The 16,722-nt window shown below is 41.4% G+C and overlaps 1 protein-coding gene across 5 annotated transcripts in view; it reads right to left on the minus strand.

Moving 5' to 3' along the window:
- Window positions 1-873: 873 nt before the first annotated feature.
- Window positions 874-16,722, minus strand: part of LOC116917761 (thrombospondin type-1 domain-containing protein 4) — a 61,569-nt gene continuing 45,720 nt past the window's right edge. For all 5 annotated transcript variants that reach the window (XM_045170376.1, XM_045170377.1, XM_045170381.1 and 2 more), the window contains 12 exons: window positions 10,372-10,576; window positions 6,757-6,923; window positions 6,053-6,662; window positions 5,201-5,455; window positions 4,894-5,023; window positions 4,346-4,553; window positions 4,011-4,187; window positions 3,724-3,882; window positions 3,305-3,484; window positions 2,925-3,066; window positions 2,558-2,791; window positions 874-2,448 (listed from right to left, as the gene is read on the minus strand). In XM_045170376.1, the coding sequence (XP_045026311.1) occupies window positions 2,333-2,448; window positions 2,558-2,791; window positions 2,925-3,066; window positions 3,305-3,484; window positions 3,724-3,882; window positions 4,011-4,187; window positions 4,346-4,553; window positions 4,894-5,023; window positions 5,201-5,455; window positions 6,053-6,662; window positions 6,757-6,923; window positions 10,372-10,576 (2,583 nt within the window). In that variant the 3' untranslated portion in view covers window positions 874-2,332. The remainder of the gene's footprint in view (window positions 2,449-2,557; window positions 2,792-2,924; window positions 3,067-3,304; window positions 3,485-3,723; window positions 3,883-4,010; window positions 4,188-4,345; window positions 4,554-4,893; window positions 5,024-5,200; window positions 5,456-6,052; window positions 6,663-6,756; window positions 6,924-10,371; window positions 10,577-16,722) is intronic.

Genomic DNA, 16,722 nt, shown 5'->3' on the forward strand with positions numbered 1-16,722 from the left:
TTCTCTTTCTTAAAATCCAGAAGTGCTTTTTAGCTTTGCACCCAACCATATTCGCCGCCTTTAGTCATATCTCATATCTGTCAACAGTTCACACAAAGCTAACTCAGCGCTGGGGCACTATATAGCGTCTCTATATTGCTCCGATGGTGCCAACAATTTTCTTCAATCAGCTAAAACATAACTCTCATTCGATGGCACTCGTTAAGCCATCTATCAAAACCGATTGCCATTGGCCAAATGTCTTATTGTCGTAGGAGTATTGGTTTATAAGTACCATTTGTATGGCTACAGCATTAATTCATCGGTCTTCAAGTTTTTTTTCGTGGTTTTTACAGACGTAGATGGTCTTTCATACAAGTTAAATCATACAATGCTCTATTGTTGGTGAATTCTTCATCATCTTTAACAGACCTTCCGTGGTCCGTGGCTCACTGAGAATGTATCATAAACCGCGATAAGTTGGGCAATGTCGTGAGAAATGACCGAAGGGAGGTGGAAACATTACGACTGTCAAAAGGGCATTTGCCCGCGGAATCAATTAGACTAAAGTAGAGAAAACCGCTAACAACTTGGTTATTCTTGCAGATACAGGAATTTTGTTTTGTTGCTGCATACACAGTGCATCCTTGAAGTATTCCAGACGCACAGTTGAATTTGTTCCGAATGTTTCAGCCAGCACATGGTATTCATTTGAGTGTTGATGGTTTACACATATGGTAGTCGAAATGCCCTAACTTCTTCCACAATATTACAATTTTTTGAGTTCAATTCCAGGTTTTACATCTGATATTAATAGTAGTAACCAATGTCGACAATCAAAATTATTTCAAACATACCTTAGGTGGAAGGTGCATTAAGAAATAGGAGGCAAAGTCACGGAGAAAGCTTTTTTTATATCATCAAAAATTCTGTTTGTTTTGTTGGTTTGGTTTTCTTTGCTTTTTTTTCCAGTAAGTTTTACAATCGGAGACATGTAGAAGCGAAAAAAAATAAAAAATAAAATAAAAAATGATGTCGTACAAATAATACACATGAACTGGCGTCTGGTGAAAATGGTATCGAGGATTTGAAAAACAAAAAAAGAACGGGCGGGGTTATAATATATGTCAGCATAATCCACATTGCTAAATCTACCTGAAAGCTAATAAATACAAAATACAAAATTCAGCACTTGGAAAACGAGAAGTAAACCGAAGAAAAAAAAAAAAAAAAAAAAAAAAACACACAACTTGGGGTTAGGGAAGTGAACAGGAGATGTTGGGCAAGTGATGTGTCATTTGCCAAGAATAGCAAAGTGCCGATTAGCCGCCATCTCTTTCGTGGAACTAGTACAGGAAACATGAAATGACGGAACAAACAAACAAACAAAACAAAAAAAAAAATTATTCGAAGTTCAACTCAAAAGACCGAAAAAGTTTGTTCTTTTCGAATCATGAGTTCTTTAGCATTATTATTATTTATTTTTTTTTGGGGGGGTGGGGGGCATCATTTTGTGTTGATGAACAACAAGTTGGTTAGGAAATGATTGGAACACGAACGTATATTTTGAATGATTGATTTTTCCTCTTGTTTCAAACAGTTGCTAGTGTAGCCCCACTGAGCGGCCAGTTGTCGGTCCAGTCGGCTCGATCCTGCCCAGCACGTCGTCGAGTATTTCTTTCTTCTCATCACCATCAAAGCTTATAACAAGGCGGCACAGAAAATAGCAATCAAGGAAACACCGCATGTGGTAGACGATTGGCCGCATCGCGTGAATCCCGTCGGATTTGTCACGCAACATAAAAGTTTGTCTTGTCCGCCTTGTATGGCACTGTTCATCGCACTTGTCTTGCTTCTCTGCCGGGCTGGATATACTATTATGCAATCGATTCCAGCAACCTCCCGCTGTTTCAGGCAAAAAATTATTTTAATTGTGCACCGAATTCACCACCTGACACACACGATTTCCATTTCTTTTCTTTTTTTTGTGGTTTTGTTCGCAGTAGACTCCCATAATTGATGAACGGACAGCAATGGCGGCCTTATTTATCCACATATACAAAGTAAAAACACAAAAGTCGACAACGGAACAAAAGTTTCAAAAGATTAAAAAGTTTGGGGAGAGGGTAATCGCTTCCTTGTTCTTGTTCTCATATTCACAATTATTCGAAAGAAAAAACAAACAAAAATGTAGCGGAACAAGGGAGAGAAAAAGGAGCATCAGGATTTTTGTTTTTTTTTGTTTTTTTGTTGTTTTTGTTTCGTTATGTGTGACGACAGCACTGTAGATTCTTTCGTTCTATGTCTTCTTTTGTCGTATGCCACAGCCCATTTGATTATCGATTGGCGCCATTCATGTCTTCGGTTTGGAGCAAGAGGCACAGCACGAGACGAGATAGTATTTCAACTTGCACAGTCGCGCTTGAACAACTAAATGACAATTCTTAAACTTGTCTGAGCAACCCTCTCCTGTAAGAAAGAAGACGGTCAAGTCAGTTGATGAAATACGAACACAACAAAACTAGAAAAAGTTAAAAAAATAAATAAATAAATAATTTAAAGAAACCTGGCATTTTACCCGATGCTGATGCACCGGCTTCTGGCGTGACTCCTTCGCCGCCATTAGCCGGAGCTACGGTCACCACGTTTGTTACGGTACTATCGGCAATCCTTGTGCTGCTGGATTTGGGAAGTTTGGCGGCTTTCCTCGGTTTCACCGGTTCAGGAATTTCAGTTTCGTTATTGCGGTTACTTTCTACACTAATGACCGGTGTGTCCTGTGCCTCCATCGTGCTGTCATCATTGCCTGGCACTAAAAAGGAAATTAAAAAAAAAGAAAAAGAAAAAAGTAAACAAAACACGCATTAAAGTAATGGCATGAATAGCTCAATTCCTTGTAACGACAAATACCTCGAAACGGGGGAAACGAGTTTCAAATCACATACCTTCGTTGCAAGTTGTTCGGACATTGCAAGCCTGTCGAAGCAAAGGTCTATCTTCTTCTTTGCAGTCTTGTGATGGCATCTGATTCGAGTCCAAGCATTTAACTTCCCTGCGCTGAGCTCCAGTTCCACACGTAGCCGAACACTAATCGAAAAAGGAAAAAAAAAAAAAAAAAAATAAATAAATAATAAATAAAATGACAAACAAGAGACAACGGAAATTTAAGAAAAGCATTCCGGTTTCAAAGGGTTACATGTTTCCGACAGCTCTATCGGTAACCATTAAACGAATGACACACAACCAGTTATACAATGTATTGATGACCAATATCTAAAAAAAAAAAAAAAAAAAAAAAAAAAAAAAAAAGGAATTTGCCTCATACCTCGGACCAGTCGGTCGTATACCACTGCGGAAGACATTTGCCCAAGTTGCATGGGGTTGTGTTATTGGGTTTATCGCGAGCCGGGCATTGCATATCGAGTCCGACGCGATATTGACCTCTCATAAAAGTCAGACAGATGACCTCTCGAGTTTGAGTTCCTTCATCGCACGTTGCTGAACACTGGAATAATATTGGGAAATAGAAAAAAATATATAAATAAATAAATAAACGACGACGAATAAGGTAAAGGCCATTTTCGTCTTTTTAGGCTTCTCCTTTCTTTTTTATTGTCATTATTATTTATTTTTTGTTTTGGCTTCTTCCCAACACACGTCCACAATAATGGACGAAGCAGCAGCGCCAGCAAAAAGAATTTATAAAACTTAAATTTAAAAAAAAAAGAAAGAAAAAAAAAATACCTGAGACCAAGGTCCAGCAAACCACTTCCCGCTGCAATCTTTTGCTGAAACGCACGTTCGGGACGTATCGGGCTTCTTGCTAACATCGCAATCCATTTCACTGTTGCTGGAACAGTGAGCTTTGCGCGTTTGAATGCCAGTGCCGCATTCTTCCGAGCACTGCAAATCGACCGACAAAGCAATAATTCAAGTTGAAAATGCAGAGACTCTTGCGCAATTGGGAAATCGCAGGTGATTCTCGTGAAAAAAGATTTAAAAAAAAATAATAATTAATTAAAACGACGTACTTGACCAGACCACTCTGTAAAGAACCAGGTGTTGGCCGAACAGGAGCCCATGTCGCAAATATCGCTGCTCGAAGGCCTTTCGGCAGCCGGGCAATCGGATTCGCCGACATCACGTCCGTCAAATCCTTGGCAATAGACGCGCCTGTGCCTCATTCCTTTGCCGCAACTCGTCGAGCACTTCATAGAAAGAAAAAAGCAAAGAGCGAGGTGAGATGACGACAAGGCAAAAGCATTCAATTCACGTGTTGGCCAGTTATCAATCACGATAGGAGACAAGTCTCGCGTACGATAATGCAGTTTGAAATAGAAACATGTAAATTTTCATTTCTTCTTACTTTCCCCCAATCGGAGGTGTGCCATTTGGCGCAATGGCCCAGGTTGCAATTGCGCACCCTGGGCACCGAGGGGGCGGCGCCGAGGCAAGCGGCCTCGTTGACTCTCATCGTCAACGTGGCAGATATCTCTTGCTTGCAAGTCAGATCGCGTGTCTGGATTCCATCGCCACACGTCACCGTACACGGAGTCCATTCTCCCAGGACCCAACTGCCAAAAAAAAAAGAAGAAAATGTCACACAACCTTCATCACCAAAAACCCAACAAACAAATTCCGTTCGACGCGGGAAAAAAAAGCCGAGGTCGTAGAAGGAACAAGACAAGGACACCATATAAGGCGACAGCGTCTCATATATATACATATTTTAATATCACACGTACAAGACTAACACTTCAAAAGCTGCTGTCACAGTTACATAGAAAATGTCGGATTGGAATTCAAACAGAAGGTGCAACCGTTCCATCATTTTTCCGAGAATATTGAATTGTATATTTGATTACTGACCGCTTAAACCAGCTACTCAAAAGCTAAAGGTTATATAATACTCACTCGGCTGGACAAGGTTTGGGGCCGCATCGGACAGTCTCCGACGGTGGTCTGTCTTCCTCTTTGCAACGATGATCGGCCACAGGCACTTGATCTCTGTCTCTGACGCACACAATCAGCGCTTGTTGCACACCTGCCAAATATCATTGAAAATAGTCGTACAAAACGATTTCCATTAGAGAATGCCATTACAGTACAAACAATTCACGATCGTCAAAGCGAAATGTACGACGCTGCTGTTTAACGTGCATCTTTTTTTTAAAAATGTGTTTGATGTTTTGTTTTTTTGTTTGTTTGTTTTTTGATTTACCTCCTCCACACGTTTTGGAACATTCGGAGAAGCCAATTTGTTTCCATACAAAGCCTTTGCCGTTGGGATGACGACGGGGGCCGCGGCGATGAGGTGGAGGCGTCGCAACGTTGGGATCGATCGCCTGCAGCTCCGGCGAGCCGAGTTTGCCTTGCTCGCCCGGCGCGGATGAACTTGTTCCAGCCGTTCTTACTCCGCCCTGCTTGTTGTGAATTCTGTGTCCGTGCTGGCGTCTTTTATTCGACGTCCGGCCACCTAAGAAGCCGAGAATAACAACAAGAAAAATAAAATAAAATAAATGTTAAATCATTTGCGTGTGTCTCTTTAAGCGTTTCTAGATTGAAGTAAACGACCAGCAGCAAATACTTGAGAGCTTTTTAAGGAGCAACATATTATTTTTTTTCTTTCTATTCTTCTCAGTTTTCAATTGAAACGTCTCTGAATCAAAGTCGCTTCGCTGAGGAATTTATTTTTTTTTTTAAGACTCGGCCGAAGAAAGAAAGAAAAAAACCCCAAACAACCGTTGGGACTACAACCCATTAAAAATCCGTTTACGACTCGCCCTTTTTTTTTTCACCTCTTTTTCCCACCCTCTCCAATCTAAAATAGCACGACACTGGATACCCCATGAAAAAAAAATAAATAAAAAAATAATAATAAATAAATAACGACCGTGAACAAACATCACGCAGAAGCTATGGCACAACACATCGGTGATTCCATCAACTTTTATATACGTTATAGGCTGTAAAAAGAACGGTTTTGAAAACCTGACAAGTTCGGAGAAAACACAAATTTTTTTTAGAAAATTCAAAATAAAATTCAAAAAAAAAAAGGGGGAGGGGGAAATACCATGATGTGGTGATCGGGCCGTTTCTTTGTTAGGCAGGACAGCAGGTGCTTGGACAACCGTATCACTTCTACCGTCTCCGCTGGATGCAGAAGGTTGATTGGTGTTGGCGGGATCAGACGGCGCGGAAGAAGAACCGTCAAAGTTGGAGGGCACAGCGATGCCCAACGTGGCCAAACTGCCGCTGGAACTGAGGGAAGCGGGGTAGTTTCCACTGCTGGCCGGATAATTCGATGATCCGGATGCTGGAACTTGTTGATGGATTCCACCTAATCCGACAGAAGAACCTTGTTGAATCGTTTGAAATAATCCGCCCTCGGAGCCGAGACTGCGCGGCGGCGGTGGTGGCGGCGGTGGGTTAGCGCCAAAAAAGTTCGTGCCACCAGGTGAAATAGGCGAGCCGGACGTTCCGTCTAATTGATATCGGCCGGCTGGGACATTAGCTGATGGCACTGCCGGACCACTGTTCAATAAATCGCTTTGGCCGAAAGACGTGGCCGGTGCAGTAGGTGTTGGTGGGTTACTAGGGCGTGGCACGAGATTGCTGTTGGCCACACCCAAAGGTAGCATATACTCGTATTTGATACCAGGATTAATTTGCTGGTAAATCACCTGTTTTAATCAATAGGAAAATTAAATAATTGTCGTCTTTCATTTTTTTTTTTTTTTCCCCAATTTTTCGGATGGACAAATTTGAAAATTGTACCATGATATCAATAGGCTCAGTCAAAGGTCCTAATGTGGTTATGAGCTCGGGAGTAGTTGTATCTTGTCGCCGGTAGGCGAACGTGGTGCCGGCCGCTTGATACTCGCCCGACCAGTTGATGGCCCAATTACCATTAAAGACGAATGTACCATCTGAACGCCTCAGAGCTGAATAAGGAAAGACACACACAAAAAAAAATAATGGTAAGTTTTTAGATTGCCAATTTATAATATCTATGCATTCATAATGATATTTGTCTCGGTTATAAGAAGGAAAAAAAAAAAAATTATTTTGCCGCGTGATGATGTGCGGATAGGGTTCATATTATAAGCCACGTGATGGGATTATCTGTGCGGGAGGCGAACGAGAACGAAACGCCAAGCAAATGAGAATTGAGTTGGCCATTCCAATTCATCGAGCAAACCGTGGGCCGATGACCCGAAAAAAAGCGACGAGGCCAATCTCTCGTCATTCTACATACAATCAGTCAGGTATGGATTTAAGTGGCGAGAACAAAAAAAAAATGTAAATAATAAACTAATATACGATGACTCACAAACAGAGAAAAAAAAGAAAAGGATCACAGTTTTTTTTTTTTTTTTATATAGATTTTTTATTGTTCCCTAAATTGTTTTCCCGTTATCTGATGTGTTTCGCTTTTCTCTTCACCTTGCGCGAGACTCATTGATTTATGGGCTGGGACGTTGTAATGTAATCGGACACCTCCGACGCCGTAGGATATGTGAACAACCAACGACAAGACTACGAAATTCGTTCTTGGTTTATTTCATTTGGAATGGCTCTCGTCTTTTTGTGTTGTTCATTGGCTGGCCCGTTGTCTGATACCTATCTCGTGTTAGACACTTAAAAGAAAGAAAACCCTATACACATCTACGACTAGCAGTAGCAACAATAATCTCGAAAGGCTCGTCACATGATTGCACGGCATTCTAAAAACCATGCAACCGAAAATAAAAGACATGAAAAAGGATTCAACAATGTCGACCGTGTTTTCAAATCGCCATCGAAGCAAGACGAGATGGAACGCACCGTCCACGTCGTTCAATGCGCGCGTCTAACGATCTTCAAACAGCCAAGATGAACGTCTCTTGTTTGTTTTGTTTTTTCACGCCAGGATCAGATTGCAATCCAAACGATTGTGTAACACGTACGCACTCGTTGCATATGTATCTTCCGAATCGCCTATGCCCATTTAAATAGTTTGTATAAGGAACCGCCATTGCTCTCAGACATGCTAGCGATTCGTGTGCGTTACACAAATGTGGGGTCGTTCTTCCTCTGTTCAACAGTTCATGTTTAATAGGTTGTCTATGTTTCATGCGTTTGCCCAATTTGAATGGCACGGACGCTTTATAAAAAAGGTCTTGGCAGAAAAAGCCATATTTTATTGGATTGCCCCGATCAAAGTGAAAGCCAATCTATTGGAGTCGGTGACCCCAACTTCGGCGTGAGCTCGTTGTGAGGTCGATGCTAATTTTTATTTTTAGTTGGTGCCGAAGCTTCACGCGAGAACCGCCCAGCTAACAATTCTCTACTTCTATATAGATCCCTGCCAGCGATTACCGTAATGGCTGCGTATCACCTTACATGGGCCAATGTTTCGTTACGAGTCGCCAATCTTTCCCAACACGCCGTGCGTTACATTACGAATGAACGAATATGCAAACACGATGGCCTTCTACAATCGGAATGAGCTCTTTTTTGTTTTCTCTTCTTTCCCCTCGTAAACATACTAGAGCTAAAAAAACATCACCGACAATGAAGACGAAAGAATGGCCATTCGTTCGTGACGGCCGGTAATAATAATGAAGAGGTCGGGACCAAGTGAATAGCGGTCAAGGCATTATCGAAAAGGACGTATCATGGAGAGGCGCACGTCGACAAGGGGAAAAACAGGTGGGAAAATTCAAATGGAAAAGGAGCGCGCAAAGGGGGATGACGCACCACATTTCCAGCTAACATATTCGTCGTCCGTCGTTGTTACAACATTGCGCTAGAATATGTTATTGTAAGAATTTTATTCGGATGGTTGCCGATGCAGCCAATCGGCCTCAAATCAATACAATAGGGTCCTCAATGACGACAGACTTCGTTTGCGATGATGATGATTTTTTGAAATACTAAAGCGAAAATCATTACTAATGGACTGAGCTCTCAACCAATAGCCATTGATTAACGACAGAACAGTTGAAAAATATTTTGCTTTCCCAATCGTTTTCTTTTTTTATTATTCTCTCTTTCGTTGTTTTCTATAGATTGCATCGCTTCTTTTATGCCCTTTAAAGTTGACAACCCGCTGCGATCGCTAGTCTTCTCTAGCAAGCGCTTGAAACCACCACGAAATCGGTCATCAATTAAAAAAAAGGGGAAAAGAAAAAGATGAAAATAGAAGATAAACGAAAGATAAGATTCCAATGGAAGAAATAAAATAAGAAAAAAGAGAAATATTGCAGAATCACGGGGACACGTTCGAAACGGACGGCGGTAAACCTTGTGGTCGCTGCTGGAATCGGATGAAACATAAAATTCTTGTTCCTCTGAATACAAGACTATCAAACCTACACACAGCGATAGTTAGTTCTCGTAAGCAATACAATGAACCTGGCTGTCCTGTCCCGCGTCCAACAAAAGACACATCACAACGTCGGCGTACAAAGCACAGAAAAAGATGATACAAAGAAAAAAAAAAAGCTGTACAGTCACAACTCGATTCAAAATGGCGGTCTATAAAAAAAAATAATAAATCTGTGACTATGTGTGAGGGCGTGTAGAAAGAAACTGAATCTTCATCTTAAACCTCCCCCCAAACTCTCACCAGACGGCCATGATATGTCGGCGGTTATGTCCCATTAATGAATCGAAAAAACAAATAAAATAAAATTCGAATGTGAATGCAATAAAACTCGCTTTCTAAGTCGACGCGCTTGTGTGTTCTATTGTATGTGCTATGGCCATCAGTCGTTTATATCGCTGCTGTGTTCTCGATGAATGTTTTTGTCTTTTCGCTGTTAACAGAGAAGCGAGTGAGAAACGAAGATAGGAGAAACGAGAGCCGACAAGCCTCTGCTGAACGCCGCCGACATCTTTGGAAGCGCGTCGGGACAGCGCAAGAACATCTGCCGCGTGACGTGGCGACACACGTTCCCGCACGTCACGTCAATGAAAAGAAGAAAAAAATAAAATCAAAAAAAAAATTGAACGTATACACCGTTGTCGCTTGGTGAGATTTTCAACTCGACGCGTCATGACGTTTGAAAATCAAAAATCCTCCCCCCTTTTTTCCCATTGCTATTCCCGCGTGAGTAGCTTATTTGAAGAGCGACAAAAGAGAGCGCGTCTAAATCAACGTCTTGTCTCGCGCAACAGCCCCACACGCAACGGCAATTCAAAGTCACGATGATGATGCGAAGAATAGCAGAGTGTCAACGATGATCATACGATGATGGCGCTTTTCCCTATTTTTCGATTTTATTTTTTTGATTATTATTATTATTATTTTAAAGCTTCGACGCCCATCAACAAGTTGCTCTACACACAGAGTCGGGAGCGGCGAAAAATTTTTTTTTTTGAAATAATATGCAAAGTGGTTGGTACCTAGGTAGTTGCGACTCGGTTTGAATTCCGTGATGTTGACGTGGCAAGCGCCTTTGGGCAGCTGGGCCACCAAATTGTAACCGGGTGGCAATTGCGGCTCCGTGAAGATGCCCGACACTATCTGACAGGTGGAATTGCTGCCGCCGCACACTCCGCAGGCGTCCGGTCGTTTCTCCGATCCCACGATTCCATCGCAGCCAATCGTCTTTTGTTTTTTTGAAGGAATAAACAAACAAAACAAAACAAAAAAACACGTTCAAGATACAATTAAACAAAACACGGATGATAAAACGATTAGATGAACACAACAAATCAGTGAATGCTTCCGCACTGTTGAATAAGCCATTGTTCACCGTATAATTTATGCAAAAAAAAGGAATAAAAATAAACAAATCAAATCCAAATAAAGAAAAGCCACCTGGGACCCAATTTTCGATGGAATCTATTCGGTAGACGAGCTGACGAGATTGGTTCAGTTTAAATGCCACAAGGATTTCTTTTCTTTTTTGTGTGTGTGTGTGTGTGGTTTAGATTTGATTTTGAATGGAATCCTCGAAGTGGCCTCGAGAGATAATATTTTCAATTGAAATTAGATCCACACACACACAAGCCTCGGAAAGGAAAAAAAAAAGAGATAGGAAATAAGAAGAATGTTGAAACGCGATGGTCATCGCTGCCACCGAGATGAATGCTCCATTCCACACCCACTCAAACTAGACCCAAGTTATTAAAGAGACAAGAGTCTGTGAGGTGGTGGTATGAAAGGCCAATATATTCATTTTTTTATTTTGTTATGTTTTGTTTTGTTTTTTTTTCCTCGTTGCTTGTATGTTTTCTTATCTTATTCTTCTCGTCTTTCTTTCTATTTTCGTTTTCTTTAACGTCTCCAACTCGCCATGTACTACAGCAGACGCCACGGTTAATTCTTATGCAAACAAAACACATTCGACCCGTTTGGGGCTGATCTTATACATATTACATATCAAATCTACGAGAAAGGCAGAGTCGCTTGTGTAATACGTTACAAACCAGACAAAATATACAAAAATGTTTTGTTTTTTCCCGGAAAAAACAAAAATGTCGACATCCTAAACAGGCGCAAGGGGGGAAGAAAAAAGTGAGAAATGACCAACGAAAATGTAGAATAACTTTGCAGCTTTCAAGAAAACTTTTTTTTTGGTTCAACCAACTGCTATGCTATTAAATGACGAAGGCGAAGAGTGGTCGTATCTCGTCCGATCGTTCATGAACGCCCTGAAAGAGAGAGTGGAGCACAATCACGGTGGCAAAAGCCCCCATTCAAGAAACAAACGCTCGGCCAGTTTTAATTTACTCATTTACGTGGCAGTTGCACACACACGCCTCTAACGAGGAAAAGAGCATCTCTCTCTACGTGTTGTAATCTACTACTTGCTGCTGCGTACATAAATGTTTAATAATACAAGGGCGGTCGAAAATCACCCGCCAGGCTTAATTTCTCTATCGTTTGTAATTGTTATTTCAAATGAGAAGCTTCTTCTATATTTTTTTTTCTTTTTCTTTTACTTATAGGTTTTAGGGTTTTCGTCGTGTTGAGAGCTTTGTTTATAACTATACCGAGAGAGAGAGAGAGAAAGAGAAAAAACAAAACAAATTCCAAGCTATAAGCTAGGGAGGATAACCTTCAGGGGTGTTGGCACTAAATCTATGAATAATTCATGATGCACAGCAAAACATTCATTTCCCGGCCGCGATCGCTACAACACGTCGCCGTGTGTGTGTGTGTGTGTGTGTGTGTTTACCAATCGGGATTTGTGGTAATGTAAAAAGAAAAAAGAAAAAAACCCCAAAAATGAATCAAACCAACTGGCTGGCGATGGGGTTAAAGCTTTAGAAGTCAAATATCCCAAACAAGCTTCCCTTCTTTGTTGTTGTTCTTTTTCCTTACTGATACGCTGGTTTGCGATAAATGGGTATGGCACGTTTGCCCCCCCCTTCCCGCGTATGACCCCTATTTCCCGTCTACGCACTAAACATCCGCAAAGAAAGAAAGAAAGAAAAAAAAAAAAAGTTTGGCAATAACAAAAATAGGAAGCTATTAATATTCGTTTCTTCACTTCATCAGGCTTTGGATCCTATTCGCCCTGTTGGGCTTCAAAAAAAAAAGAAAAGATGGAGGATGATGATGATCATCGGTGCGTAATACCGGGACAACCATCAAAACAAGGTTCGTATTTGATATCTGTGTCTCCCAATCTCTTATACGAGTAAACAGTAAGCCGAGCGTGCAAACAGCTGGGGAATGATGACCATCGATCCGGATTGGAATGACGAACTGGACAGCTTACACAGGCAATGCAATTCATCAGCGAAACAGTTGGAAAAAAAGGGAACATGACAAGGGGAATATTGGGAGGATTGCGCGGGATTGGGCAGCTTGTCATCAAATCAGTGACCATCGTTAATCAGATGATCAAGCAGATGTGCACGAGGTGAAGAGAGGGAAACCCGGATGCGATAGACTCCGACTTTTTTTTTCTTTTTATTTCAGAAGGAGACGAATGTGTGGCAGGCAACTCATCCATCTCGCAGTCAAGAAGAGCTAATTAAGTGGCAAACACCAGGTCAGAGAGACGGAAAAAAGGCCCACCACAGAACTTGGGGGAAAACGCAACCCCTCGGCAGTGAGAGGGGGAGAGATGTGAATAGCGAGGGGAGAGACAACAATCCTCACAATGTTGTGATGGATTATTCAATGGCTAGTATGGGCAGATGGTTATCGCCATAGCTGAAATACAAAACAAATGCCAGTAGTTCATCTTGTGTTTGGGTACCCGCGTGCGCGTGTCTTTTTATCCAAATCTATACGTGAAAATGTGTGTGTGTGTGTGTGTGTGTGGAATGTCGACACGATGGATCGGATATCTTTTTAGCCGAGGTGTTTGGTCAAACGTGTGCAACACTTTCTTTCTTCTTTCAACAAAGATTTATGGCTTTTTACTGCCACTATTTACCACCAGTTGCGGGATAAGCAATTCAGAGTCGCTGGCCATCGGCAGCGGGGACAAATCCCATTTCGTTGCTCCTTGCACGACTCGTGTTCTTGGCAAAATAAAATAAAAAGGACGGCAAGAGTTTTGCCTTGTCAGAGCGGGACAAGTTCACGCAAAGAGATGCCGAATTAGGCGTAATGACATTTCACACGCCGACGTATCCTCTTATTTTCTGCTTTTGTCCTCCTCTTGTGTAGATACGTCAGAGACGAAATTCAAAGAAGGACTGTCAAGCGAAAGGGAGTCTTTTCTTTTCCAGATGGATATGGAGAGGTACTAGACACTGGGCACACGAAGAAGCAGACGCACTATACAACACGCTAGTCTCCTTTTTGTTTGACTCGTTCGTATTTATTTATTTATTTATTTTTTTTAAAATTCTCTTCTTTACCCGCTTGCTGAGTCACTTTGATTTCTTTCAATGCGAGACGACGACATCGTCAATTTAAATATGCGCAGCGGCGGCAGTCCGCAGTTGTGATGTGCCGGCGGTGATGGCGGCAGCGTCGGTTGCGCTCCATGGCGCTCCTTCCTTAAATTTATTTTTTCTGCCTTTCAATTTTTCTTTTTGTTTCCGTCTCTTTTCTTTCTTTTTTTTTTCCACAGTCGATGTTGACCTCATCATCAGACCATTCGCTGAGTTGGAAGCTGTCCAGTACCGGCTTGCAAAATAACAAACCTGGCTTTCAATTTTGATTCTTTTTTTCCCCAACATTTTGTTGTTGTTGTTGTTTATTTCTAAGTTCCCAAGGTTGGAATACATGAATGCGATGCCTATCTCTCATTCTCGTGAAAGCATCCGCAATCCCCCCCCCCCTTTTTTCTTTTCCTATTGGTATTATTATTATTTTGATGATATGTCAAAACGAACTCCGGTACTCTCCCCCCTCCCGCAACCACACACATGGAGGAAGAATCAAGTGAAGATGTTTGCCTCTGATTTCTTTCGGGAAAAAAAAAAAAAAGAGTACACAACTAAAAGGGAGAAGAATAAAAAAAAAAAAAAGACACGATCGAGACAATGCCAGATGCCAACAAGTGATACCAAGCCAGACTTTCACATACATTTTGTTTTTTTCGTCTTTTCATCCTTCCTTCCATTATGACGTGTAGTAGGCTTAATACCACTCGTCTTTTATTTATTATTTTTTGAAAGAAAAAGAAAACGTGCAGCAAAGTACAAGTACAGCAACGACAACGTGAAAAAAAAAATAAAATCTAAGAGAGAATAAACGATAAAAACGAAAAATGGGGGGGGAATGTAAAGTGAGAGAAATAAAAGAAGACGAATGTGAGTTGGGAAACTTAGTGTGCTTTAAACACGCACGAAACACACACCCCACAACGGCCGATTGGCCATCATAACTTAACCAAGGTCTTGGATGCAGGTTGGCACTGATGGGTTCCACAAACGTGTACAACGAAAAAATATGCCAACATCCATATTCGACCCACCAACACGGAGCAAAAGGAGAGAGCAGCAATCTCATCACATATTCATTTGTCATAAATTTACTTCCTATTGATTTTAATTCTTTCCCTTTTTTTTTTTTCTCTTTTGTTTGTTTTGTTGCTCCCCTCCTGGCCACCTTCTTTTTGTCATTTCTACCTCAAGTCCAAGATCGAGTACAACACTAAAAAAGGAGAAAGTTTGAATTGATTTTCGTTTTCCTTCTTGACATTCCAACACATTTAAAAGACATTCTATACAAGCGTGATAGGTTATTGTGTAACTTGTCTGTCTCCGTAGCGTCGAGAAAACGAAGGACGCTTCTCCGGAGAGCAGCACACGACAGAGGGCAGCAGCAGCAAAAGCTCTTTGATAAGTGGCCACTTAACGTGATGAAGAAAGAGCAAAGAGAGTGCGAGAGAAAACGGAACGAGACTAGAGGTAAATAGAAACAGAAGAAAAGCTAACAAGATGAGCACTGTGTGCTATAGGCGGATATGTGTGCACGGCCAAACCAGTCGCTCGTCTGCATCGCGTAACTGGCCTTGGATATTTTTCGTTTTTAACAAGAAATTCAAATTAAGGGGGGCCCCCTCAAATTAAAAATAAAGCGTTTTTATTTATTTATTTAGAAAAAGAGATAAGAAAACAAATGCTGGCGTTTACTTTGTTTTCGGTGTACTCGTATTGATGTGTCCTGTTAAAATCAAAAATGATTTGGAACTGTTTTGACACAGCGTTTTCCGCCCCCTTGTGTCAATGCGTGTAGAGGAAGCTACGGCCTGTCATGTCCCCCTGTCTGTCAGGAGCGGTTTCATGCCAACTGATTTGATTTCTTAATTCCATTAACGCAAACATCTTCTTCTTTATTTCGAATTCGATTTCTTTTCTGCAGCTGCTAGTTTACGTCACAATCGTCTCTATCCGTCTACATACACCACCACCCCGACATCTAGTAGCGTGCAAAGATGCGTGACCGACCAACCAATCCCTTTAGAACAATCCAACTCAACAACAAACTACATAACAGTTAAGCTCTCATCGCTGTCCTCTTGTATATGTACGTATATATTTTTCAATCCATCTCTCACTTGTTTCGGCTAAGCATCTGTTTGCATTTCCCTTTTAGCCGCGCGTATTCACGTCAATCGCAATGCGTCCGTTTCCTTCCTCTTCGAAGTTACACATCCAGTCTTTTTCGATCACCAGCTATTGCTATTTATTTAGGAGTTCCATTTCATCTACTAGACAGAGACACAAGAGTGACAGATGTGGTATAGGAATTCAACTGCTAACACGACAAGAGCGAGAGTTAGGCGGATTCCTTCTGATGATTATCGCTGTTCAGGTTTTTGTCACCACACTCGCGTCACAGTCTACCCCCCCACACAAAAAATAATAAGACAATTCAGATGGTTGCGCTTAAAAGCTGGCGATTGGAATTCAATCCTTTTTCGAATCGAACAATGTGAATGGACAAAATCAAAACGTGGAGAACAAAAATGAAAGTGGAGTATCGAAGAAAAACAAAACAAAAATAAACGATTCCATTAATTATACAACAGTTGAAAAGTGCACAAGATCGTTATGAAATTGATCCATTCTCTAGAGAGGGGGGTGGGGACTGTCACGTTTCGAGTCCGGGCCCGTGCGTGTCGTGCACGAATCTTAATGCATAATCAGCGCATTTTCCTGTGTGTGTGTGTGTGTGTGTTTCGTTTTTTTTTTTTTTTTGATGTAGCCGACAGCGTAGAATTTCTGAAAGCCTATACACACAAAGCATTTAACTCTTTTTGTTTCTTCCTATTTTTCCCCAATTCGACGATAGCTTGAAAATCTCTTTCCCATTTATCATTCAACGTGAAGGCC

The sequence above is a fragment of the Daphnia magna genome, linkage group LG2 (genome assembly GCF_020631705.1).
Source record: "Daphnia magna isolate NIES linkage group LG2, ASM2063170v1.1, whole genome shotgun sequence".
In the NCBI taxonomy this organism is placed as follows: domain Eukaryota; kingdom Metazoa; phylum Arthropoda; class Branchiopoda; order Diplostraca; family Daphniidae; genus Daphnia; species Daphnia magna.